At 51.3% G+C, this 27,904-nt stretch overlaps 1 protein-coding gene across 1 annotated transcript; it reads left to right on the top strand.

The window, feature by feature from the left end:
• Positions 1 to 21,803: 21,803 nt before the first annotated feature.
• Positions 21,804 to 26,806, top strand: LOC103637556 (uncharacterized protein DDB_G0271670). Its single transcript, XM_020542430.3, has 5 exons — positions 21,804 to 22,210; positions 22,321 to 22,423; positions 23,863 to 23,983; positions 24,580 to 25,659; positions 26,107 to 26,806. Exons 2-5 carry the CDS (start codon positions 22,377 to 22,379, stop codon positions 26,512 to 26,514), a joined length of 1,656 nt encoding a protein of 551 aa, XP_020398019.1. The 5' UTR covers positions 21,804 to 22,210; positions 22,321 to 22,376; the 3' UTR covers positions 26,515 to 26,806.
• Positions 26,807 to 27,904: the final 1,098 nt, after the last annotated feature.

The following is a 27,904-nucleotide window of genomic DNA, read 5'->3' as shown; positions in this document are numbered from 1 at the left end:
CACGCCGGACGTCGACCTCGCGTTCAAGACGGAGGCAAGCGTCGTCCCCCCGCGGCACGCTGACCCCGAGCAAGAAGACGACGCCGGCGCGCTCGCGGAAAGCCTGCAGGACGTCGCCCTCGAACCAGAGATGACGGTGCAACCAGTCCCCGATGTGACTATGTCGCTCCTCGTCGACCAAAAGGTACCGACTAACTCCCATCTTGCGTCATTTCGACTCGGCCTCAACCCGCCAAACGACCACGTTTTGGCGGGCGCTCTCATTGAGGCGAGTGCAACCCCACTGAGGTTCCGTATGCGGTCGCCTTGGGACCGACTGACGGACGTCTCGACCTACGGGCCCTCTGGGTCCGAGGAAGATGACGATCCCAGCATCGGTTGGGATTTCTTCGGACTTGGCAACCCCAGTGCCGTGCGGGACTTCATGACCGCATGTGACTACTGCCTATCCGACTGTTCCGATGGAAGCCGCAGCCTCGGCGACGAGAGCTGCGGCCCAAGCCGCGAATGTTTCCACATCGAGCTAGGGGATCCTTCCGAAGGCAACCATCTTGGCATGCCGGAGGACGGTGATTGATAGTCGCCTAGAGGGGGGGTGAATAGGGCGAAACTGAAATTTAGAAAAATAATCACAACTACAAGCCGGGGTTAGCGTTAGAAATATCAATGAGTCCGCGAGAGAGGGCGCAAAACAAATCGCAAGCAAATAAGGAGAGTGACACGCGGATTTGTTTTACCGAGGTTCGGTTCTCGCAAACCTACTCCCCGTTGAGGAGGCCACAAAGGCCGGGTCTCTTTCAACCCTTCCCTCTCTCAAACGGTCCCTCGGACCGAGTGAGCTTTCCTTCTTCTCAATCAACCGGGAACAAAACTTCCCCGCAAGGGCCACCACACAATCGGTGCCTCTTGCCTCGGTTACAATTGAGTGTTGATTACAAGAGCACAAGAGAAAGAAAGAATGCGATCCAAGCGCAAGAGCTCAAAAGAACACGGCAAATCTCTCTCGCTAGTCACTAAAGGCTTGAGTGGAATTGGAGAGGATTTGATCTCTTTGTATGTGTCTAGAATTGAATGCCTAGCTCTTGTAAGTGGTTGAGAAGTGGGAAAACTTGGATGCAATGAATGGTGGGGTGGTTGGGGTATTTATAGCCCCAACCACCAAAAGTGACCGTTGGCTGGAGGCTTCTGTTCGATGGCGCACCGGACAGTCCGGTGCACACCGGACAGTCCGGTGCCCCTGCCACGTCACCACTGCCGTTGGATTCTAGCCGTTGGAGCTTCTGACTTATGGGCCCGCCTGGATGTCCGGTGCACACCGGACATGCACTGTTTGATGTCCGGTGCATCGGTATGGGCAGCCCTGACGTCTGCGCGCGCTGCGCGCGCATTTAATGCTGCGCAGGGAGCCGTTGGCGCCGCAGAGAGCCGTTGCTCCGCTGGCGCACCGGACAGTCCGGTGCACACCGGACAGTCCGGTGAATTATAGCGGAGCGGCTGTCGTGAAAACCCGAGGATGACGAGTTCCGGAGGCCGCGGTTCGTTGGCGCACCGGACATGTCCGGTGCACACCGGACAGTCCGGTGAATTATAGCGCGCCGGCTTCCGAGAATTCCCGAGAGTGAAGAGTTGGAGTCTAAGTCCCTTTGCTCCTTTATTGAATCCAAAACTTGGTCTTTTTATTGGCTGAGTGTGAGCCTTTTACACCTGTATAATCTATACACTTGGGCAAACTAGTTAGTTCAAAGATTTGTGTTGGGTAATTCAACCACCAAAATTATATAGGAACTAGGTGTAAGCCTAATTCCCTTTCAATCTCCCCCTTTTTGGTGATTGATGCCAACACAAACCAAAGCAAATATAGAAGTGCATAATTGAACTAGTTTGCATAATGTAAGTGTAAAGGTTGCTTGGAATTGAGCCAATAAAACTACTTACAAGATATGCATGGAATGTTTCTTTCTTATTTAACATTTTGGACCACGTTTGCACCACATGTTTTGTTTTTGCAAATTCTTTTTGTAAATCCATTTCATAGATTTTTTGCAAATAGTCAAAGGTAAATAAATAAGAGTTTGCAAAAGCATTTTCAAGATTTGAAATTTCCTCCCCCTGTTTCAAATGCTTTTCCTTTGACTAAACAAAACTCCCCCTAAAAGAGATCCACCTCTTAGTGTTCAAGAGGGTTTTGATATACCATTTTTGAAATACTACTTTCTCCCCCTTTTGAACACAATAGGATACCAAATGATAAAGACTTTTTGGAAAGCACTAAGTTTTTGAATTTGGTGGTGGTGGTGCGGTCCTTTTGCTTTGGGCTCATTTCTCCCCCTTTTTGGCATGAATCGCCAAAAACGGAATCATTAGAGCCCTTGGAGTGCAATCTTCCCCTTTGGTCATAAATAAGTGAGTTAAGATTATACCAAAGACGAAGTCCTTTTGCGTTTGAGCTTTTACTCTCTCCCCCAAGGATGAAGTCCTTTTCCTTGATGCTCATTTCTCCCCCAAAGAAGAGAGAGTTGCTCGGAGTGGTGGCGAAGTATGAGTTACGGAGTGGAAGCCTTTGTCTTCGCCGAAGACTCCAATTCCCTTTCAATATACCTATGACTTGGTTTGAAACAAACTTGAAAACACATTAGTCATAGCATATAAAAGAGATATGATCAAAGGTATTCAAAAGAGCTATGTGTGCAAGCTTAGCAAAAGAAATTTCTAGAATCAAGAATATTGAGCTCATGCCTAAGTCTGGTAAAAGATTGTTCATCAAGTGGCTTGGTAAAGATATCGGCTAATTGATCTTTAGTATTAATGTAAGAAATCTCGATATCCCCCTTTTGTTGGTGATCCCTAAGAAAATGATACCGAATGGCTATGTGCTTAGTGCGGCTATGCTCGACGGGATTGTCGGCCATTTTGATTGCACTCTCATTATCACATAGCAAAGGGACTTTGGTTAATTTGTAACCGTAGTCCCGCAGGGTTTGCCTCATCTAAAGCAATTGCGCGCAACAATGTCCTGCGGCAATGTACTCGGCTTCGGCGGTGGAAAGAGCGACCGAATTTTGCTTCTTTGAAGCCCAAGACACCAAGGATCTTCCCAAGAATTGGCAAGTCCCTGATGTGCTCTTCCTATTAATTTTGCACCCCGCCCAATCGGCATCCGAATAACCAATTAAATCAAATGTGGATCCCCTAGGGTACCAAAGCCCAAACTTAGGAGTATAAGCCAAATATCTCAAGATTCGTTTTACGGCCGTAAGGTGTGATTCCTTAGGGTCGGATTGGAATCTTGCACACATGCAAACGGAAAGCATAATGTCCGGTCGAGATGCACATAAATAAAGCAATGAACCAATCATCGACCGGTATACCTTTTGATCCACGGACTTACCTCCCGTGTCGAGGTCGAGATGCCCATTAGTTCCCATGGGTGTCTTGATGGGTTTGGCATCCTTCATCCCAAACTTAGCAAGAATGTCTTGAGTGTACTTCGTTTGGCTAATGAAGGTGCCCTCTTGGAGTTGCTTGACTTGGAATCCTAGAAAATACTTCAACTCCCCCATCATCGACATCTCGAATTTCTGTGTCATGATCCTACTAAACTCTTCACATGTAGACTCGTTAGTAGACCCAAATATAATATCATCAACGTAAATTTGGCATACAAACAAGTCATTTTCAAGAGTTTTAGTAAAGAGTGTAGGATCGGCCTTGCCGACTTTGAAACCATTAGCAATAAGGAAATCTCTAAGGCATTCATACCATGCTCTTGGGGCTTGCTTGAGCCCATAAAGCGCCTTAGAGAGCCTATAGACATGATTTGGATACTCACTGTCTTCAAAGCCGGGAGGTTGCTCAACATAGACCTCTTCCTTGATCGGTCCATTTAGGAAGGCACTTTTCACGTCCATTTGATAGAGCTTAAAGCCATGGTAAGTAGCATAGGCCAATAATATGCGAATTGACTCAAGCCTAGCTACGGGTGCATAGGTTTCACCGAAATCCAAACCTTCGACTTGTGAATACCCTTTGGCTACGAGTCGAGCTTTGTTCCTTGTCACCACACCATGCTCATCTTGCTTGTTGCGGAAGACCCATTTGGTTCCTACAACATTTTGGTTAGGACGTGGAACTAAATGCCAGACCTCATTCCTCGTGAAATTGTTGAGCTCCTCTTGCATCGCCACCACCCAATCCGAATCTTGGAGAGCTTCCTCTACCCTGTGTGGCTCAATAGAGGAAACAAAAGAGTAATGTTCACAAAAGTGAGCAACCCGAGATCGAGTAGTTACCCCCTTATGAATGTCGCCGAGGATGGTGTCGACGGGGTGATCTCGTTGGATTGCTTGGTGGACTCTTGGGTGTGGCGGTCTTGGTTCTTCCTCATCCTCCTTTTCTTGATCATTTGTATCTCCCCCTTGATCATTGCTATCATCTTCAGGTGGCTCGTCTTCTTGATTTTGCTCTTCATCATTTTGAGCCTCATCCTCATTTTGAGTTGGTGGAGATGCTTGCATGGAGGAGGATGGTTGATCTTGTGTACTTGGAGGCTCTTCAGATTCCTTAGGACACACATCCCCGATGGACATGTTCCTTAGCGCGATGCATGGAGCCTGTTCTTCACCTATCTCATCAAGATCAACTTGCTCTACTTGAGAGCCGTTAGTTTCATCAAACACAACGTCACAAGAGACTTCAACTAGTCCAGTGGACTTGTTAAAGACCCTATATGCCCTTGTGTTTGAGTCATAACCAAGTAAAAAGCCTTCTACAGTTTTAGGAGCAAATTTTGATTTTCTACCTCTTTTAATAAGAATGAAGCATTTTCTACCAAAAACTCTAAAATATGAAATATTGGGCTTTTTACCGGTTAGGAGTTCATATGATGTCTTCTTGAGGATTCGGTGAAGATATAACCGGTTGATGGCGTAGCAGGCGGTGTTGACCGCTTCGGCCCAAAACCGGTCCGGTGTCTTGTACTCATCAAGCATGGTTCTTGCCATGTCCAATAGAGTTCGATTCTTCCTCTCCACTACACCATTTTGTTGTGGCGTGTAGGGAGAAGAGAACTCATGCTTGATGCCCTCCTCCTCAAGGAAGCTTTCAATTTGAGAGTTCTTGAACTCCGTTCCATTGTCGCTTCTTATTTTCTTGATCCTTAAGCCGAACTCATTTTGAGCCCGTCTCAAGAATCCTTTTAAAGTCTCTTGGGTTTGAGATTTTTCCTGTAAAAAGAATACCCAAGTGAAGCGAGAATAATCATCCACAATTACAAGGCAATACTTACTACCGCCGATGCTTATGTAAGCGATCGGGCCGAATAAGTCCATGTGTAGTAGCTCCAGCGGCCTGTCGGTAGTCATGACATTTTTGTGTGGATGATGGATGCCAACTTGCTTCCCAGCTTGGCATGCGCTACAAATCCTGTCTTTCTCAAAATGAATATTGGTTAGTCCCAAAATGTGTTCTCCCTTTTGAAGCTTGTGAAGATTCTTCATTCCAACATGGGCTAGTCGGCGGTGCCAAAGCCAACCCAAGTTAGTCTTAGCAACTAAGCAAGTGTCGAGCTCAGCTCTATCAAAATCTACTAAGTATAGCTGACCCTCTAACACACCCTTAAATGCTATTGAATCATCACTTCTTCTAAAGATAGTAACACCTATATCAGTAAAGAGACAGTTGTAGCCCATTTGACATAATTGGGAAACAGAAAGCAAGTTGTAATCTAATGAATCAACAAGAAAAACATTGGAAATGGAATGGTCATGTGAAATAGCAATTTTACCCAAACCTTTGACCAACCCTTGATTTCCATCCCCAAATGTGATAGCTCGTTGGGGATCTTTGTTTTTCTCATATGAGGAGAACATCCTTTTCTCCCCGGTCATGTGGTTTGTGCACCCGCTGTCGAGTATCCAACTTGAGCCCCCGGATGCATAAACCTACAAAACAAATTTAGTTCTTGACTTTAGGTACCCAAACTGTTTTGGGTCCTTTGGCATTAGATACAAGAACTTTGGGTACCCAAACACAAGTCTTGGAATCCTTGTGTTTGCCCCCAACAAATTTGGCAACTACTTTGCCGGATTTGCTAGTAAGCACATAAGATGCATCAAAAGTTTTAAATGAAATGGCATGATCATTTGATGCATTAGGAATTTTCTTCTTAGGCAACTTGGCACGGGTTGGTTGCCTAGAACTAGATGTCTCACCCTTATACATGAAAGCATGGTTAGGGCCAGAGTGAGACTTCCTAGAATGAATCTTCCTAATTTTGCTCTCAGGATAGCCTGCAGGGTATAAAATGTAACCCTCGTTATCCTGAGGCATGGGAGCTTTGCCCTTAACAAAGTTAGACAAGTTCTTAGGAGGGGCATTAAGTTTGACATTGTCTCCCCTTTGGAAGCCAATGCCATCCTTGATGCCAGGGCGTCTCCCATTATAAAGCATGCTACGAGCAAATTTAAATTTCTCATTTTCTAAGTTGTGCTCGGCAATTTTAGCATCTAGTTTAGCTATATGATCATTTTGTTTTTTAATTAAGGCTAGGTGATCATGGATAGCCTCAATATTAATATCTCTACATCTAGTGCAAATAGAAACATGCTCAACATTAGATGTAGAGGGTTTGCAAGATTTAAGTTCTACAACCTTAGCATGCAACATTTCATTCTTAGTTCTAAGGTCGGAAATAGTAGCATTGCAAACATCAAAATTTTTAGCCTTAGCAATTAAATTTTCATTCTCTAATCTAAGGCTAGCAAGAGATGCATTCAATTCATCAATCTTAGCAAGCAAGTCAACGTTATCATTTTTAAGATTGGGAATTGAAACATTACAAACATGTGAATCAACCTTAGCATTTAAAATAGCATTTTCATTTCTAAGGTTGTCAATCATCTCACGGCAAGTGCTTAGCTCACTAGACAATTTTTCACATTTTTCAACTTGTAGAGCGTAAGCATTTTTAACCTTAACATGTTTCTTATTCTCCTTGATTAGGAAGTCCTCTTGGGAGTCCAAGAGATCATCCTTTTCATGGATGGCACTAATTAGTTCATTTAATTTTTCCTTTTGTTCCATGTTAAGGTTAGCAAAAAGAATGCGCAAGTTATCCTCCTCATTTTTATCATCATCCTCATCACTAGATGTTTCATATTTGGTGGAGGACCTTGATTTTACCTTCTTTTTGCCGTCCTTGGCCATGAGACACTTGTGGCCGACGTTGGGGAAGAGAAGGCCCTTGGTGACGGCGATGTTGGCGGCGTCCTCGTCGTCGGAGGAGTCGCTTGAGCTTTCGTCGGAGTCCCACTCCCGACAAACATGGGCATCGCCGCCCTTCTTCTTGTAGTATTTCTTCTTCTCCTTCCTTCTTCCCTTCTTGTCGTCGCCCCTGTCACTGTCACTAGACATAGGACATTTTGCAATGAAGTGACCGGGCTTACCACACTTGTAGCAAACCTTCTTGGAACGAGGTTTGTAGTCCTTCCCCTTCCGTTGCTTGAGGATTTGCCTAAAGCTTTTGATGATTAGGGCCATCTCCTCATTGTCGAGCTTGGAGGCGTCAATTGGTTGTCTACTTGGTGTAGACTCCTCCTTCTTCTCCTCCGTTGCCTTAAAGGCCACTGGTTGCGCCTCGGAGGTGGAGGGCTCGTCAAGCTCGTTGATCTTCTTGGAGCCCTTAATCATGCATTCAAAACTCACAAAATTCCCGATAACTTCCTCGTGGGTCATTAGTGGATATCTAGGATTCCCACGAATTAATTGTACTTGAGTGGGGTTAAGAAAAATAAGAGCTCTTAGAATAACCTTAACCACTTCGTGGTCATCCCATTTTGTGCTCCCGAGGTTGCGCACTTGGTTCACCAAGGTCTTGAGCCGGTTGTACATGTCTTGTGGCTCCTCCCCTTGGCGAAGACGGAAGCGACCGAGCTCTCCCTCGATCGTTTCCCGCTTGGTGATCTTGGTGAGTTCATCACCCTCGTGCGCCGTCTTGAGTAGGTCCCAAATCTCTTTGGCGTTCTTCAATCCTTGTACTTTGTTGTATTCCTCCTTGCTTAGGGAGGCAAGGAGGATGGTTGCGGCTTGGGAGTTGAAGTGCTCGATTTGGGCCACTTCGTCCGTGTCATAGTCCTCATCCCCTATAGATGGTACCTGTACACCATACTCAACAACATCCCATATACTCTTGTGGAGAGAGGTTAGATGAAATCGCATTAAATTACTCCACATAGCATAATCTTCACCATTAAAAGTTGGTGGTTTACCTAATGGGACGGAAAGTAGAGGTGTATGTTTAGGAACACGAGGATAGCGTAGGGGAATCTTACTATACTTCTTACGCTCTTGGCGTTTAGAAGTGACGGACGCCGCGTCGGAGCCGGAGGTAGATGTCGATGAAGTGTCGGTCTCGTAGTAGACCACCTTCCTCATCCTCTTGTGCTTGTCCCCACTCCGATGCGGCTTGTGAGAAGAAGATTTTTTCTTCTTCTCCTTGTGGTGAGAAGAGGAAGATCTTTTCTCCTTCCGTTTGGAGGAGTTCTTCTTCTTCTCCCTTTTCTTGGTGCGGGACTCTTCCGATGAGGTGCTCCCTTGGCTTGTAGTGGGCTTGTCGCCGGTCTCCATCTCCTTCTTGGCGTGATCTCCCGACATCACTTCGAGCGGTTAGGCTCTAATGAAGCACCGGGCTCCGATACCAATTGATAGTCGCCTAGAGGGGGGGTGAATAGGGCGAAACTGAAATTTAGAAAAATAATCACAACTACAAGCCGGGGTTAGCGTTAGAAATATCAATGAGTCCGCGAGAGAGGGCGCAAAACAAATCGCAAGCAAATAAGGAGAGTGACACGCGGATTTGTTTTACCGAGGTTCGGTTCTCGCAAACCTACTCCCCGTTGAGGAGGCCACAAAGGCCGGGTCTCTTTCAACCCTTCCCTCTCTCAAACGGTCCCTCGGACCGAGTGAGCTTTCCTTCTTCTCAATCAACCGGGAACAAAACTTCCCCGCAAGGGCCACCACACAATCGGTGCCTCTTGCCTCGGTTACAATTGAGTGTTGATTACAAGAGCACAAGAGAAAGAAAGAATGCGATCCAAGCGCAAGAGCTCAAAAGAACACGGCAAATCTCTCTCGCTAGTCACTAAAGGCTTGAGTGGAATTGGAGAGGATTTGATCTCTTTGTATGTGTCTAGAATTGAATGCCTAGCTCTTGTAAGTGGTTGAGAAGTGGGAAAACTTGGATGCAATGAATGGTGGGGTGGTTGGGGTATTTATAGCCCCAACCACCAAAAGTGACCGTTGGCTGGAGGCTTCTGTTCGATGGCGCACCGGACAGTCCGGTGCACACCGGACAGTCCGGTGCCCCTGCCACGTCACCACTGCCGTTGGATTCTAGCCGTTGGAGCTTCTGACTTGTGGGCCCGCCTGGATGTCCGGTGCACACCGGACATGCACTGTTTGATGTCCGGTGCATCGGTATGGGCAGCCCTGACGTCTGCGCGCGCTGCGCGCGCATTTAATGCTGCGCAGGGAGCCGTTGGCGCCGCAGAGAGCCGTTGCTCCGCTGGCGCACCGGACAGTCCGGTGCACACCGGACAGTCCGGTGAATTATAGCGGAGCGGCTGTCGTGAAAACCCGAGGATGACGAGTTCCGGAGGCCGCGGTTCGTTGGCGCACCGGACATGTCCGGTGCACACCGGACAGTCCGGTGAATTATAGCGCGCCGGCTTCCGAGAATTCCCGAGAGTGAAGAGTTGGAGTCTAAGTCCCTTTGCTCCTTTATTGAATCCAAAACTTGGTCTTTTTATTGGCTGAGTGTGAGCCTTTTACACCTGTATAATCTATACACTTGGGCAAACTAGTTAGTTCAAAGATTTGTGTTGGGTAATTCAACCACCAAAATTATATAGGAACTAGGTGTAAGCCTAATTCCCTTTCAGTGATCTCCCTAGGCCAGTGCCTCGCGCCGACATCCCACGGGAGCTAGCTGTGGTCCCCGCTCCGGCGGGGGGTTACGACCCACAACTCGAGCAAGTCCGCGAGGCGCAGGCCAGGCTCAACGAGGGAACAGGAGCGCTCGAGCCGATCCGTCGGGACGTCGGACAGGCATGGGTAGGCCAACCCCTGGCCGGAGAAATACGTCATCTGCCCCAAGGTCTCCAGCACCGCGTCGCCAACGATGTCAGGATCAGGCCGCCGCCCGCATCCAGTGGGATTGGTCAGAACCTGGCAACCGCAGCAATGCTCATCCGCGTGATGCCGGAGCCGTCAACCACCGAGGGTCGGCGAATCCAGGGAGAACTCAAGAATCTCCTGGAAGGCGCTGCGGCCCGGCGGGCCGAGAGCACTGCCTCCCGAAGGCAAGGATATCCCTCGGAACCTCATGCCGCGACTTCCCGATTCATGCGGGAAGCCTCGGTCTACACCGGGCGCACGCGCAACACCGCGCCTGCGGCCCCGGGCCACCTCAGCAACGAGCACCATCGACGCGACCGTCGGGCTCACCTCGACGAAAGGGTGCGCCGAGGCTACCACCCCAGGCGTGGGGGGCGCTACGACAGCGGGGAGGATCGGAGTCCCTCGCCCGAACCACCCGGTCCGCAGGCCTTCAGTCGGGCCATCCGACGGGCGCCATTCCCGACCCGGTTCCGACCCCCGACTACTATCACGAAGTACTCGGGGGAAACGAGACCGGAACTGTGGCTCGCGGACTACCGCCTTGCCTGCCAACTGGGTGGAACGGACGACGACAACCTCATCATCCGTAACCTCCCCCTGTTCCTCTCCGACACTGCTCGCGCCTGGTTGGAGCACCTGCCTCCGGGGCAGATCTCCAACTGGGACGACTTGGTCCAAGCCTTCGCTGGCAATTTCCAGGGCACATACGTGCGCCCCGGGAATTCCTGGGACCTTCGAAGCTGCCGGCAACAGCCGGGGGAGTCGCTCCGGGACTACATCCGGCGATTCTCGAAGCAGCGCACCGAGCTGCCCAACATCACCGACTCGGATGTCATCGGCGCGTTCCTCGCCGGCACCACTTGCCGCGACCTGGTGAGAAAGCTGGGTCGCAAAACCCCCACCAGGGCGAGCGAGCTGATGGACATCGCCACCAAGTTCGCCTCTGGCCAGAAGGCGGTCGAGGCTATCTTCCGAAAAGACAAGCAGCCCCAGGGCCGCCCATCGGAAGAAGCTCCCGAGGCGTCTGCTCCGCGCGGCGCCAAGAAGAAAGGCAAGAAGAAGTCGCAATCGAAACGCGACGCCGCTGACGCGGACCTTGTCGCCGCCGCCGAGTATAAGAACCCTCGGAAGCCTCCCGGAGGTGCAAACCTCTTCGACAAGATGCTCAAGGAGCCGTGCCCCTACCATCAGGGGCCCGTCAAGCACACCCTCGAGGAGTGCGTTATGCTTCGGCGTCACTTCCACAGGGCCGGGCCACCCGCCGAGGGTGTCAGGGCCCGCGACGACGACAAGAACGAAGATCGCCTAGCAGGAGAGTTCCCCGAGGTCCGCGACTGCTTCATGATCTACGGAGGGCATGCGGCGAATACCTCGGCTCGGCACCGCAAGCAAGAGCGCCGGGAGGTCTGCTCGGTGAAGGTGGCGGCGCCAGTCTACCTAGACTGGTCCGACAAGCCCATCACTTTCGACCAGGCCGACCACCCCGACCATGTGCCGAGCCCGGGGAAATACCCGCTCGTCGTCGACCCCGTTGTCGGCGATGTCAGGCTCACCAAGGTCCTGATGGATGGGGGCAGCTGCCTCAACATCATCTACGCCGAGACCCTCAAGCTCCTGCGCGTCGGTCTGTCCTCCGTCCGAGCAGGCGCTGCGCCCTTCCACGGGATCATCCCTGGGAAGCGCGTCCAGTCCCTCGGGCGACTCGACCTCCCCGTCTGCTTCGGGACACCCTCCAACTTCCGAAGGGAGACCCTGACGTTCGAAGTGGTCGGGTTCCGAGGAACCTACCACGCCGTGCTAGGGAGGCCATGCTACGCGAAGTTCATGGCCGTCCCCAACTACACCTACTTGAAGCTCAAGATGCCGGGCCCCAACGGGGTCATCACCGTCGGCCCCACGTACAAACACGCGTTCGAATGCGACGTGGAGTGCGTGGAGTACGCCGAGGCCCTCGCCGAGTCCGAGGCCCTCATCGCCGACCTGGAGAACCTCTCCAAGGAGGTGCCAGACGTGAAGCGCCATGCCGGCAACTTCGAGCCAGCGGAGACGGTCAAGGCCGTCCCTCTCGACCCCAGTGGCGACACCACCAAGCAGGTCCGGATCGGTTCCGGGCTCGACCCCAAATAGGAAGCAGTGCTCGTCGACTTTCTCCGCGCAAACGCCGACGTCTTTGCGTGGAGTCCCTCGGACATGCCCGGCATACCGAGGGATGTCGCCGAGCACTCGCTAGATATTCGGGCCGGAGCCCGACCCGTCAGGCAGCCTCTGCGCCGATTCGACGAGGAGAAGCGCAGAGTGATTGGCGAAGAGATCCACAAGCTAATGGCAGCAGGGTTCATCAAAGAGGTATTCCATCCCGAATGGCTTGCCAACCCTGTGCCTGTGAGGAAGAAAGGGGGGAAATGGCGGATGTGTGTAGACTACACTGGTCTCAACAAAGCATGTCCGAAGGTTCCCTACCCTCTGCCTCGCATCGACCAAATCGTGGATTCCACCGCTGGGTGCGAAACCCTGTCCTTCCTCGATGCCTACTCAGGGTATCACCAGATCCGGATGAAAGAGTCCGACCAGCTCGCGACTTCTTTCATCACGCCGTTCGGCATGTACTGCTATGTCACCATGCCGTTCGGTTTGAGGAATGCGGGCGCGACGTACCAGCGGTGCATGAACCATGTGTTCGGCGAACACATCGGTCGCACAGTCGAGGCCTACGTCGATGACATCGTAGTCAAGACAAGGAAGGCTTCCGACCTCCTCTCCGACCTTGAAGTGACATTCCGGTGTCTCAAGGCGAAAGGAGTCAAGCTTAATCCTGAGAAGTGTGTCTTCAGGGTGCCCCGAGGCATGCTCCTAGGGTTCATCGTCTCCGAGCGAGGCATCGAAGCCAACCCGGAGAAGATCGCGGCCATCACCAGCATGGGACCCATCAAGGACTTAAAAGGGGTACAGAGGGTCATGGGATGCCTCGCGGCCCTGAGCCGCTTCATCTCACGCCTCGGCGAAAGAGGTCTGCCTCTGTACCGCCTCTTAAGGAAGGCCGAGTGTTTCGCTTGGACCCCTGAGGCCGAGGAAGCCCTCGGCAACCTGAAGGCGCTCCTTACAAAGGCGCCTGTCTTGGTGCCCCCGGCGGACGGAGAAGCCCTCTTGGTGTACGTCGCCGCGACCACTCAGGTGGTTAGCGCCGCGATTGTGGTCGAAAGGCAAGAGGAAGGGCATGCATTGCCCGTTCAGAGGCCGGTCTACTTCGTCAGCGAAGTGCTGTCCGAGACTAAGATCCGCTACCCACAAGTTCAAAAGCTGTTGTATGCTGTGATCCTGACAAGGCGGAAGCTGCGACACTACTTCGAGTCTCATCCGGTAACTGTGGTGTCATCCTTCCCCCTGGGGGAGATCATCCAGTGCCGAGAGGCCTCGGGCAGGATCGCAAAGTGGGCGGTGGAAATTATGGGCGAAACGATCTTGTTCGCCCCTCGGAAGGCCATCAAGTCCCAGGTGTTGGCGGATTTCGTGGCCGAATGGGTCGACACCCAGCTGCCAACGACTCCGATCCAACCGGAGCTCTGGACCATGTTTTTCGACGGGTCGCTGATGAAGACGGGGGCCGGCGCGGGCCTGCTCTTCATCTCGCCCCTCGGAAAGCACTTGCGCTACGTGCTGCGCCTCCATTTCCCGGCGTCCAACAATGTGGCCGAGTACGAAGCTTTGGTCAACGGATTGCAGATCGCCATCGAGCTAGGGGTCAGACGCCTCGACGCCCGCGGTGATTCGCAGCTCGTCATCGACCAAGTCATGAAGAACTCCCACTGCCGCGACCCGAAGATGGAGGCCTACTGCGACGAGGTTCGGCGCCTGGAAGACAAGTTCTTCGGGCTCGAGCTCAACCACATCGCTCGGCGCTACAACGAAACCGCAGACGAGCTGGCTAAGATAGCCTCGGGGCGAACGACAGTCCCCCCGGACGTCTTCTCCCGGGATCTGCATCAACCCTCCGTCAAGCTCGACGACGCGCCCGAGCCCGAGGTACCCTCGGCTCAGCCCGAGGTACCCTCGGCCCCCGAAGGCGAGGCACTGAACGTCGAGGAAGGGCAGAGCGGGGCCACGCCAGATCAAGATTGGCAGGCCCCGTACCTGCAATATCTCCGTCGAGGAGAGCTACCCCTCGACCAAGTCGAGGCTCGGCGGGTAGCGCGACGCGCCAAGTCATTCGTCTTGCTGGGCGACGAAGCGAAGCTTTACCATCGCAGCCCCTCGGGCATCCTCCAGCGATGCATCTCCATCGCCGAAGGTCGGGAACTGCTGCAAGAAATACACTCGGGGGCTTGCGGCCACCACGCAGCGCCCCGAGCCCTTGTCGGAAATGCTTTCCGGCAAGGCTTCTACTGGCCAACGGCGGTGGCTGACGCCACTAGAATTGTCCGCACCTGCGAAGGGTGCCAATTCTATGCGAAGCAGACACACCTGCCCGCTCAGGCTCTGCAGACAATACCCATCACCTGGCCCTTCGCTGTATGGGGTCTGGACCTCGTCGGTCCCTTGCAGAAGGCGCCCGGGGGCTACACGCACCTGCTGGTCGCCATCGACAAATTCTCCAAGTGGATCGAGGTCCGACCCCTGAACAGCATCAGGTCCGAGCAGGCGGTGGCATTCTTCACCAACATCATCCATCGCTTCGGGGTCCCGAACTCCATCATCACCGACAACGGCACCCAGTTCACCGGCAAAAAATTCTTGGATTTTTGCGAGGATCACCATATCCGTGTGGACTGGGCCGCCGTGGCTCATCCCATGTCGAATGGGCAAGTAGAGCGTGCCAACGGCATGATTCTACAAGGGCTCAAGCCTCGGATCTACAACGACCTCAACAAGTTCGGCAAGCGATGGATGAAGGAACTCCCCTCGGTGGTCTGGAGCCTAAGGACGACGCCGAGTCGTGCCACGGGCTTCACGCCGTTTTTCCTGGTCTACGGGGCTGAAGCTATCTTGCCCACTGACCTGGAATACGGCTCCCCGAGGGCGGGGGCCTACACCGAACAAAGCAACCAAGCTAGCCGAGAAGAATCGCTGGACCAGCTGGAGGAAGCTCGGGACAGGGCCTTACTACACTCGGCGCGGTACCAACAGTCCCTGCGACGCTACCACGCCCGAGGGGTCCGGTCCCGAGAACTCCAGGTGGGCGACCTGGTGCTTCGGCTACGGCAAGACGCCCGAGGGAGGCACAAGCTCACGCCCCCCTGGGAAGGGCCATTCGTCATCGCCAAAGTTCTGAAGCCCGGAACATACAAGCTGGCCAACAATCAAGGCGAGATCTACTGCAACGCTTGGAACATCAAACAGCTACGTCGCTTCTACCCTTAAGATGTTTTCAAGTTGTTCATATACCTCGCACCTACGCGAAGTTTAGTCGTCAAGGAAGGGTCGGCCTAGCCTCGGCAAAGCCCGACCCTCCCTCGGGGGCTAAAAAGGGGGAGACCCCCTCTGCGTCGAATTTTTCCTCGAAAAAGGATCTCTTTTTAGCAGGATTTCTTTCGTGCTTCTTGACTACTTCGGAAAGCGGATCCTGGAAACGACAGGGTACACGTAAGCAGCCAAGGCTGACCGAGCCGAGGGACTCCTACGCCTCCGGGATACGGATACCTCACTCATCACCTTCTGCGATAAGTAACTTGCGCTCGGATAAAGCGACTCCGCGGACCGAACAAGTCTTCACGTTCGGAAGCTTTCCTGCCGAAGCAGTGCTTCAAGCTTTCTCGACTAAGTCGGGGACAGGGCCTCATGGACGGGTGAAAGTACGCGTAAGCGGCAAGGCCGACCGAGCCGAGGGATTCCCACGCCTCTGGGATACGGATACCTCACTCGTCCCTTCCGCGAAAAGCAACTCTCGCTCACACAAACATCCCTGTTACCGACAGAGTCCAGATGCTCGAAACAAGAGGAAAAAAGACGCAGCTTCGCAAGCGCGGCGAGGGTGTGTTTTTCTGGCCTCGGCGGCCGCAGAAAGCACACGCTACAAGATGATCTGATCCTGCAGGCTCGGGTCTTCACGCTGAAGGGAGCCGTAGCACCCTCGGCATCGACGACGTCTTCAGCAAAGCCCGACCCAGCCTCGGGTGGCGCCGCGGTCCAGGGACTCCTCCGGGAATCCGGCCCGAGCAGGCGGCTCAACCGGTTACCCCTGGGGCCTCGGTCAACCGGCTTCCAAGGGCGCCAGCCCGATCCGAGGCCTCAACTGATCGACTTTGGCGTCGGCCCCGCTGACGGACAACACGGCTAGGCTCCGGCCAACCAGGTTCCCATTCTCGAGCCAACTCCGCCTCTGTTCATACTGATGTCGCTACCCCTGGCCTCGGTCCACCGAAGGGCGGCCGAGGGGTCTCTTTAACTAAGCTAGAGGAGCCCCAGACAACAAGGCCGAACGGGCCGAGGGATTCCTACGCCTCCGGGATACGGATACCTCACCCGTCACCTTGACACGGGGCGACTCATGCTTGGTAAAGCGGTTCAGATAATCAACAGGCGAGACTTAATGCTCGAAAATGAGGAAAAAACAGGCGAGACAGTGGGCCGGCAGTAATAGCGGTGGCAGGCGGGCGAGCGCAGCGGTCACGTCGTCAGCCAGGCTCACGTCCCATCCTGGGACAGCAAGAGAGCCTCCTCTCACGGCGTGGAGATGGTGCACCCGTGACCCGTTCCTCGAACGGATCGCGCACGCGCAACGGCCGCCCCGCCAACCACTCGCCCCGTCGCATTAACTCCGCGGCGGGACAGGCGGCGCCTCAGATGGGAGGAGCGCGCGACGCTTCACCTTCACCATAATAACCGCGTCAGAAAAGGTACGCCACGTCGTCCGATCTCGTATCCTTTTCCGTTTTCCTCTTTCTCTATCTCTTGCAACAGGGACCGGGAAAGGGGGATACCCCGAAAGGGATCCTTCTCCGCGAAGGAACCGGGCTCCGAGCCCCCCACTACTGATCAGGGGTTCGAAGGCTGGCCCTCTGAAGGGTTCGACAGTCGCCTCAGATCGCGTGGGCCCGACACCCACTACTGGTCAGGGGTTCGAAGGCCAGCCCCCCGAAGGGTTCCATGGCCGCCTCAGGCTACTCGGGCTCCGCGCCCATTACTGATCAGGGGTTCGAAGGCTGGCCCCCGAAGGGTTCACAGTCGCCTCAGACACCGAGCGAGGGATGACCAGGGGTACGTTCGATACATAACCGAGGCTCGGGCTGCGCTCCCGAGGTACCCTAGGACATTTCCGAGACCAGCGGGAACGATCTTGTAACGGAATCCCATCGGAGGGAGGCATCGAGCCCTCGGACCCCGTCGCCAGGGGACCGGGTCCGGCAAATCACCCGCAGGTACTTTTGGGCGTGCCTCTGGGCCCCTAGCCGACCCCCAACGAACGGGGCACGGACGTCCACTCAGATTACCCGCTTGCAGCTCACCGGAGACACCATGTTCGGTGCCCATCGAGGGTAACATGGCGCACTCCCCCCCTCCTCCTTGCGGAAAGGCGACGTAGGGGCGTATGTAAAAAGTCGAGTCTGTCCCTGATCGTCCTCTCGCCCTGTGCAGAGGCTCGGGGGCTGCTCTCACAAAAACTGGCTCCGGCCAAATCGTTGACAGCGTCAACATACCAGCCCGAGAGCTTGGGCCCCGACCGTGCACCCGGGCTACGGCCAGTTCGCATGAGGGAACGACCAGACCAGCCGAAGCGTTACGCGAGGTATTAAGACCTCGAAGGAGTGTAACCACTCCTCCGAGGCCTCGGGGGCTACACCCGGCGGGTGCGCTCGCGCGCACCCACCGGAACGAAATGCAACCGAGAAAGGCTGGTCCCCTTGCAAAAAAGTGCGACGAAAGCCTCCAAGCGAGTGCTAACACTCCCTTCGAGGCTCGGGGGCTACTGTCGGGGACCATAATTAGGGGTACCCTCAAGACGCCTAATTCTCAGCTGGTAACCCCCATCAGCATAAAGCTGCAAAGGCCTGATGGGTACGATTAAGTCAGGGATCAGTCCACACGAAGTGACTCGATCACGCTTCACCCGAGCCTAGCCTCGGCCAAGGGCAGCCGACCTCGAGAGACTTCCGTCTCGCCCGAGGCCCCCCTTTTTATGGCGGACACATCACCGGCTCGCCCGAGGCCCTGGCTTCGCTCAGAAGCAACCTCGACTAAATCGCCACACCGACTGACCAAATTGCAGGGGCATTTAACGCAAAGGTGGCCTGACACCTTTATCCTGACACGCGCCCCCGGCAGAGCCGAAGTGACCGTCGTCACTCCACCGCTCCACTGGCCAGTCTGACAGAAGGACAGCACCGCCTGCGCCACTCCGACTGCAGTGCCACTCGACAGAGTGAGTTTGACAGGCAGTCAGGCCTTGCCAAAGGCGCCACGGCGAACTCCGCCCCGCCCGATCCCAGGGCTCGGACTCGGGCTAAGACCCGGAAGACGGCGAACTCCGCTCCGCCCGACCCCAGGGCTCGGACTCGGGCTAAGACCCGGAAGACGGCGAACTCCGCTCCGCCCGACCCCAGGGCTCGGACTCGGGCTAAGACCCGGAATACGGCGAACTCCGCTCCGCCCGACCCCAGGGCTCGGACTCGGGCTAAGACCCGGAAGACGGCGAACTCCGCTCCGCCCGACCCCAGGGCTCGGACTCACACCCGGAAGACGACGAAACTCCGTTCCGCCCGACCCCAGGGCTCGGACTCACACCCGGAAGACGACGAAACTCCGCTTCGCCCGACCCCAGGGCTCGGACTCCGCCCTGGCCTCAGCCGAACGACTTCCGCCTCGCCCGACCCCTTGGCTCGGGCTCGGCCACGGCAACGGAAGGCAGACTCGACCTCGGCTTCGGAGGAACCCCCACGTCGCCCTACCTAGGGCACAGACCGCCACGTCAACGGGAAGCGCCATCATCATCCTACCCCGAATCGACTCGGGTCACGGAGAACAAGACCGGCGTCCCGTCCGGCCAGCTCCGCCGGAGGGGCAATGATGGCGCTCCACAAGCTCTATGACGACGGCGGCCCCCAGCTCTCTTACGGAAGCAGGACGACGTCAGCAGGGACTCGACCGCTCCAACAGCTGTCCCTCCGTCAGGCTCCGCCGCACCTCCGACAGCCATGACATCACGCCAGCAGGGTGCCCAGATCTCTCCGGCTGCCACATTGGCATGTACCTAGGGCGCTAGCTCTCCCTCCGCTAGACACGTAGCACTCTGCTACACCCCTCATTGTACACCTGGATCCTCTCCTTACGACTATAAAAGGGAGGACCAGGGCCTTCTTAGAGAAGGTTGGCCGCGCGGGACCGAGGACGGGACAGGCGCTCTCTTGGGGCCGCTCGCTTCCCTCACCCGCGTGGACGCTTGTAACCCCCCTACTGCAAGCGCACCCGACCTGGGCGCGGGACGAACACGAAGGCCGCGGGACTTCCACCTCTCTCACACTCGACTCCGGCCACCTCGCCTCTCCCCCCTTCGCGCTCGCCCACGCGCTCGACCCATCTGGGCTGGGGCACGCAGCACACTCACTCGTCGGCTTAGGGACCCCCCTGTCTCGAAACACCGACAAGAATCTTTTTTTTTTCTTTTTTTTTTCTTTTCTAGCTATACCAGTTATTATTTTATCCTTTGCCACTAACACAACTAACCCGTTCTTATATTATTCTTAAAATTGTACTTGATCTATCATCTAGTCGTGGTACAGAGATATACTTCCTGGAGTGATTGTCATGTCTGCCATAGAGACAGATATGTTAAGTTCCATCTATGGTACAACTCGTCTGTCAGACCTATAATATTACACATCACATATTTACGACATGTTTGGTTCGTGGCTAATTGTACCACACTTTGCTTAAAAATAGTTGTCCGAGTTGAAGAACTAACCTTATATAGAAAAGTTAGGCAATGTATGAAAAATTAGGTAGCGAGCCAAACATGCCTTTAATATGTTATACCTAAGACATATGCATTAAGCTATCAGTATGAACTTACCGGGCCCTTAGATATGGAGTTTATCTCCGAGGGTCTCACCATCCCTGATAGACCGAGGCATACCCTTATGTCATGGGGACTAGATTAAACTTGGGTGTTGTCAAGTCCTTTATCCTTTCCCCTTGGTGCTTCGAGCCTCGAAAGCCTTGGGCCTCTGATACTTTTGTGAGGTGGCACTAGAAAGCTTAATTACCTCAGTGTTAGAGTATAATATAAGTGAATTGCACAACTCTTTCGACCAGCTTAATTTTTTGGGTTAGATTGGTTGGTGCATGCAACATAATATGGTATCAAAGCCAAATGTTAATTATTGTTCGTTTCTATTCCACATCTTAGACCCAAGAGAGGCTCGACGTGAGTGTGGAGTGTTGGAATATAATAGAAGTGAATTGCATACCTCTTTCTATAAACTTAATCTTTTGAGTTGAATTGATTAATATATGCACCTTAATACTTAGAACCAATAGTGAATCTTGTCCAAGCACGAGGAGTCCTAGGAGCTTATTCTCATGAACATCATGAGGCACGAGGGACCCTAGGGTTTATTCTCATGAGCGTCACGGGACATGAGAGTTCTCGATGGCTTATTCTCATGAGCGCTTAAGACTCGAGAAGCCTAGAGCCTCTATAGTACAGTAATAATTATCACCTAGGACACGAGCCTTGTGGAGACTTATATTACACAAAATCGTGGATGCAACAGACCAACGTGGCGCAACCGAACCCTCCCCGAAAATTATCGCGTTATATCGTGGCAACTGGCAAGCAAAGCCCGTGGGCAGCTAATCCGCAATCCAGTGAGTTCAACGGCAGTGGCCAGTTGAACACCCCCCTCGCTATGTCCGTACTTCGTAGTACGCTGCTAGTTATTAGCCAGAAGGCCAAAAGGCGTACGAGAGCGCAATTAACCACACGTCCACACTCCACACGAAGCTTCAAGATCACGTATGGCCGTGCTGCTTACGTACGCGGTACGCAACGCACGACATGAATGCATGGTGGCAGCGGATAGCTCGATCTCGATCGATCGGATAGAAAGAAAAAAAACACAGTAAAAATAGTAGAACCTGGTAATCTGCAAGACCAGACCACCAGGCACACACGGTCGGATGATGCGGGTGCCGGCAGCCCGGCTGGCTGACGCAGACTCGTACCCTTGCGTTGCTGATCACTAGCCGGCACGTTGCCGCCGCCGGGAGCGGCACGTCTGTACAGGCGGGTGCGCGCGGTTGGCTGGGCGGTGGGGATCCGGGTTCGGGCCTTGCTACGCGTCCGCCGTCCGGACGAAGATAGATTTTGAGCTTGCTCGTTGCGCCCGGATCATCTGACACCAGGTTAAAGAAGCGATCGCGTTCTGGACTTCTGGGACCGGCAACGCGGTGACCAACCCTTCAAAAGCCGCATCTGCCGACTGCCATCCATGATCCATCCTTGACCAGAGGTCCAGAGTCGAGACGAGAGTGGGTTGATGGTTTCCTTCCGTAGCTGTCATGGATAGCGACTGACCTGCGGGACCCAAACCCCCAAGGACACCTGGCCTGGACTTGGCCTTCATCGTCCGTTCAAAAGACTCCGCCGACCTGCAGGCTTTTTGCTATACTAGTACTAGCACGAATCAAACCCACTGACAACTGGGATCAGGCGTTCACTGGGCCCACATTTGATTAAAAAAAACAACCACCAGGGTCGGAGGGTCCAATATTTACCGCCCCGCGATTCGAAAAAATCATCAAAGGAAGGGAAGAGAAGTCTGCAGAGGAAGAAAAGAGAGCGAAGGGGGTTAAACCGCGGACCGCGGAGGCGGAGCAAAGCACACGCCATCCATCCCTGGCCCGTCTGCCGTCGCAGTCCCAGTCGCCCTCCTCTTCGTCTGTGGTCTCCACCCCGCGCACACGCACAGTTCGTCGACGCGAGCGAGGGCCAGCCGTCCAGGGCACGGAAGTGGGAGCCCGCAGCTTCTCGTCGGCGGGGGGTGGGGGCTGAGGTGAGCCACTCCCCTCCCCGCTTATTCGGATCCTCTCTCGCCCAATCCCCCGGGTGAGTACGACGAGTTCTAGACAGCAACGCGAACCGCTGAGCTCTCTACCGTTTTGCGTGTGAGTTTACAAAGTGGTGGTCTTATATTTTTTTTATTAACCCTTTTGCAGTCGCGGGAGTGATCTAGTGGTTTCGTGGTCTGCGGCGCGGCGGGGCGGGGTTCGAGATGGAGGACTTGCTGAACACGGAGATCGGGAAGAACGACTATGACTGGTGATTGTGATTGAATGACCCCTCTCGTTTTGTGGCGATCTGGTTTCCTAATTCGTGCATGGCTTAGCGCTGCGTGCAATTGGCTAATCATTTGGATGGTTACTATGAACTTAGTGGGAAATGGCTGCCAATGTGGTGCTCTCAAACAGTCTCGAGAGCTGGCTTGGCCCCTCCAGGACTAATTCGTACTGGTTGCACTTGTGTTTCTTCAGGGGTTTTTGCCCAAATCATGTTTCGGGGGTTTTGGGAGTAATGGTTGCGATTGTTTGTGGGCATTGGACAAGGTTGGCCTGCCTGGTAGGAACCTTGCTTGGATTAGCTGCAGAATTAGGCCCCATTTGAATGCACTAGAGCTAATTTTTAGCTGACTAAAAAAGTTGCTAGTGAAATCAGCTGGTTAACAAGTAGTTGGCTAATTATTAGCTAATTTTAGCTAGGTTGAACCATCTAATAACTAATGGGTAGCTGAGGGCGTAGCTAATAATTAGCTGGACTATTAAACAGGGTGTTTGGATGTCTCCAGCTGAAAGTAGTTAATAGATAAACTATTAGTTGGGTTGTTTGGATGTTTTTAGCTAATTTTAGCACCTAGCTATTAGCTCTATTATGTTGAGAGCAGAGAAAATCCTGCACAATTTGATGGTTGTATGTGTGGGCTCCTTCCATGAATAGCAAATATCTGGACATTATGTACATACAGTAATTCTTAGAATGGGGAAATAGTCAAATAAAAAGAACAGATGGCAATTCCAATTTCAGAATGTCTTCAGTCATCTGACATCAGGGTGACTCTAACTGAAGCACTTTACCCATATAACTCTGAACTTCTGAAGTACACCGATCAATGGATCTTATTGTTTCAACACAAGTTTTTTTTGTTGTTGAAATATTTACTGCTTTCATGCAACAATCCAGCCATTTCGGTTTCCCTTATTTAATATGGCAGCTTCATCGGTATTTAGAAGTGTTCCAGTGGTAACAGGCTGAAGCCATGGGTGAACACTGTTCTGCTGTAGCTTGCTGATGAGGTTGGCTTGCGGCAGTTGGTAGGGGCAGAGTAGTGTTAGCCTGTTAGGGACTTTGCTAGCACAAGGTCCTTTCCTGGCCGTAGTCTCAACTTTTTCTGTGGCTTATGTGCAACATAGATTAATGTATATTATATATCGGCTTATAACTGAATCGTTTTTGCTTATCCTGATGTAATCGGGATGACCATTTAGTTACAACAATGTTGATTTCAATGCCATTTTCATGGATTGTTGTGTTGTTGGCTTGTTGCCTTGCTAGTCAAGATTTAGGAGTTGTCTTCCATTTGTGCTTGAACCTTGTTATTTGTTATCTAAACATATTTTTTGCTGTGCGGGGTCATGTGGCATGTGTGCATAATTGACTACATATCTTGTCCTGATCTTATCTAACATCTGCAATGCATTCCTCAGGCTTCTGACACCCCCTGGAACACCTCGTGATCCTACATTAGATGCTGCTGAGAAAGCTCCATCATCAATTGTGACTAAACATACTGTTACCAGATCATCCTCGACAACTAGAGCATCTAGGGTCAGTAAATGTTGTGCTGTATATTTTTACGTGCAACATGTTTATTGATTCTTTGTATATGCAATGTCATGATATTTTGTGAGGACTATATATGTTTTAGGCCCATATCAGTGGCATCTGAATGCACACTGGCCATATTGATGATTTACATACATAAGGAAAAACAAAGTACTTCTGCATTCAAGTTGCACATATCAAATTAACTTGTTGTTCATCTATTGGTTCATATATGTTTGTCACATACTTGCAGTTGCAATGATCGTTTATCCATGCTTTATGGAATCTACAATTGCAAAGCTAGGAATTTCAACCACCAATTTTATAGTTTATGGTAAATTCAAGAGTAATTTGTGCCTAGCTTCAAGATGTTGCTAGAATCATTTTAATCTTCTGGACTAGAGGAATCATTTTAATCTTGTGGACTAGAGGAATCATTTTGAAAATCTATTATTGTGTAGTTTTGAGATGGCAAACTTGATAACGATGCCTCCTTCGGTCTAACTGTGGGATCATACTCAGCTAACTTGCTCTCTGCTACTCATATAGTGGTGGATCATGATTATAGTTAACATAGCTGTATGATATGTTCGTTGCAGCTTTCCACTTATGAGACAGAGAATGGGCATTTGACATTTCCCACTAGGCCAGCACGGAGTATATCTGTCTCTTGCCGGGCAGTTCAATCTACACCAAACAACATCAGGTCATCAATCGTCAATGCAAACATTTCCTCTGTTAATTCAAGATCTACAACCCAAAGCAAGCGGACAGCCACTCTTACTGCATCAAAGCCATCTGTTGCATCGTCACGTCCAGTGCCAACACGGTCCTCTACACCTGTCGAAGCCCGTCTGTCTACACCAACCCATACTCATCCATCTACTCCAGTGAAAAAGCGTCCTTCTGTGTCCAACTCTATGGCCAACTCCGCTGTTCCCAAGAACACGTCAGCACCATGCTCAAGATCATCAACTCCAACCTCTCGGTCTCGAACCTTGTCCAGTTCATCTTCAAGCAGTACAAGTGCAGTGAGCCGTCCCAGCTCATCCTCTGGTAAAGTTCCTGCAATAACTTATAGCAGTTCTTCATCAAGTACAGTTTCTTCAGTGAGCCGTTCTAGCTCTCGGTCATCCACACCCACTCGTCAGCCTGCCATGCGTTCATCAACACCATCTGCTAGGCGGATTTCTGGCAGCAATAACATGACATCTAATGGCAGACCCTTAGCCAGCAGTGGTCGGAGTTCAGCACCTTCCTCAGCGCCATCATCTCGTCCAAGTTCCCCAAATATACGGACGCAAGCTCCAGTTCACCCACTAGGTATTCCAGATTTTCCAAATGAAACTCCACCAAACTTAAGGGCTAAACTGCCAGAACGACCACTCTCTGCTGGTAGAGTACGGCCAGGTATTACTTCTGGTGTCAGGTCAACCCCAAATCCTGAACCGGTCCTCTCAGTCACTGTAAAAAAGATGTCTGTACCTGCTATTACTCGAAGTAAGTTCTCAGATGTACAATCAAAGACATCTCTTACCAATAGTCACCAAAGTAGGCCGAGCGAAAGATCTCTTTTGGAAGGTCAAACAACTAGAACTTCGCGGTCTGTCGCAGCTGCAGACAATGGATTCGGTAGGACGATATCGCGGAAGTCACTTGACATGGCTATCAGGCATATGGTATGTTCACCCCTCATATTTACATTGTATTGAACAAGGTCTCATGTTTTGTACCTCACTTGACATGGCCATCACATTCTGATAGTGATAGTTTTTTTTCAAGAAAAATACTTAAAGAGTTTCTACTATTTTTGTCTGAAAAAGAGAGTTGGATTACATAGCTTCAAATTTAAATTACTCCCTCCCTCCTTTTACATTTGACGTTGGTTAGATGGGGAGTAGTAAACTTGAATGTTTTAAAATCCGGTATGTTATAGAAGAACCTACAGTTCTAGTTTTTTTTTGGGCGGGGGGGCACAAATAGGTGAATTTTACCTATTGGATCTCCAGTTGCCAACATTCTCTCTTGTTTTCCAAGTTTTTCGGTGGGTTAATTGTGATTTTATCATTTTATAAATAGCATACGTTTTTGTTCTGAGAAGAAACTAAATGACTTATTTATCATAGGACATTCGACAAAATTTGGGTGGCATCCGTGGTGCATCTCTATTCCCTCATAGCATTCGCTCTACTACTACCAAGAGCCGGCCAGCTAGAGCCTCAGATCCAGGCCATTGCATCTCAAATGGTGACCGATGCTTCACAGATAACGGCAGTAGCAACGGGCACTTCTCTGGAGATTCTAATGGCACTCTTTCACACAACGGCGGCAGCTCAATTGGTTCCCCTGATAGTGGAAAAAAAGAGGTTCTGAGTGAACTGGATATATATGCCAATTCACGATACGATGCGATGTTGCTGAAGGAGGACTCCAAGAACATGAGTTGGTTGCACAGCGTGGACGACAAGTCTGACCAGAGCCCAGTGTTTGATCATAGGTTCGAGCCGCTCCCTGAGCCATTCGGTCCGCTATGAGCTGTTTATACTAGTCATAAAGATTCCACTCGCTTTGTTCGTCACTTGCTGTTAAAGGTTTTATGCTTGTCTCTTTCTGTTTGGCCTATCTCCCCCATCTTTTTTATAGATCTGCTAGGGCAGATAAAGATCGTGGGGTTTGTACTTGTTCTCCTTTGATAGCTGGAGTCTCGATTTCGAGTGACTTGTGCGGGAATAACATATATACTCAATCCCCATCCTTGGCTATCATTTTGATTATATGTTTGAAGTTTCAACTGTTTGCAGTTGGATGATGTGGATCATAAAACCACTTTGCTCCCAGCTCCTATGCGTTGATTTCTAATTTGAACTGAGCCCGGTCGTGTTACACAAACACGTTCGAGTTTAAAACCGAGCTGACATGCCTGTCTGGGACAGCCTTGGCTGGAAATCGAGTGAACTCGACAGGTGGTCCCTGTGCAATTCAAGTGGAATCTTGTGCAGCCGGTTGACCTATTTAAATCCACTGGTCGCTGCGAGTTGTTATAGTGGCTCAACCACTCTGAAGAACAATCATTCCAGGTGAAATAGTCTGTGAGCTAGAGCAGGCCCCGAATTTCTACAGTTCTTTTATTTGCCCTAGGTAAAGTTTTGCCGAGGCTCTTCTCATTGGAGTATACTACCTGTACTACCTGTCTATCGTGGTCGTCAATCCTGTACTTCCTCCGTTCTTTTTTTTTATTATTTTTCGTCCCTTTATTTTTAAGTATTTATTTAGATGCTCATATGTTCACCTCTACTTATACGTGTAAGAGTGGTTTAGTATTAAACTTAAACTAAATTTTAGACTAAACCATTTATTCACATAAATTCATAAGTTGAGATGGATACATGGCTATCTAAAAAAAATTTTAGGCCTTATTCGGTTAAAAGGCGATAGTAGAGAATTAAATCTCTTGCTATTCAAAATTAAATAAAAATGAATCTAATCCCTCTCAAGAACAAGCCTTGTTCCATTACATAGGGACCAAAGAGGATCAACTATCTTTCTATTCAAGTTTAACTAGCAAGATATTTAATCTTCACCAATCTCATTTAATCCACTTCTAACCGAATAAATCTTCAATTAATCTTCACCATTCTCATTCAATCTATTTCTAACTGAATAAATTTTTAATCACATCTAATCTCCGTGCAATCGAACAAGGTGAACGGATATACTTTAGCGTTAATTTCTATTTTTGGTTTGCGAGTATATCCATCCGCATCTTTGGTTTGCGAGTCTATCCATCCACATTTAGGTAGATGGGAAGATAAGGGTATGGTTGGATCCAAGTGTTAAACTTGAGTAGGGTGTTAAAGTCTAGCACACTTTGAAAAACTAAATTATTATTAAATACTAAAATTTAGTACTTCACTTTTACACATT

This window comes from Zea mays, chromosome 8, assembly GCF_902167145.1.
Source record: "Zea mays cultivar B73 chromosome 8, Zm-B73-REFERENCE-NAM-5.0, whole genome shotgun sequence".
In the NCBI taxonomy this organism is placed as follows: Eukaryota; Viridiplantae; Streptophyta; class Magnoliopsida; order Poales; family Poaceae; genus Zea; species Zea mays.
Note: the sequence above shows the minus strand (reverse complement) of the source record. Positions and strands in the feature narration are given on the sequence as shown.

Bases quoted from the DNA above. Each gene is read 5' to 3' on its own strand.
- LOC103637556 (XM_020542430.3), top strand. From the start codon at position 22,377: ATGGAGGACTTGCTGAACACGGAGATCGGGAAGAACGACTATGACTG. The intron at 22,424-23,862 runs GTGATTGTGATT...TGCATTCCTCAG, and splicing joins GGGAAGAACGACTATGACTG to GCTTCTGACACCCCCTGGAA. The intron at 25,660-26,106 runs GTATGTTCACCC...TATTTATCATAG, and splicing joins ACATGGCTATCAGGCATATG to GACATTCGACAAAATTTGGG.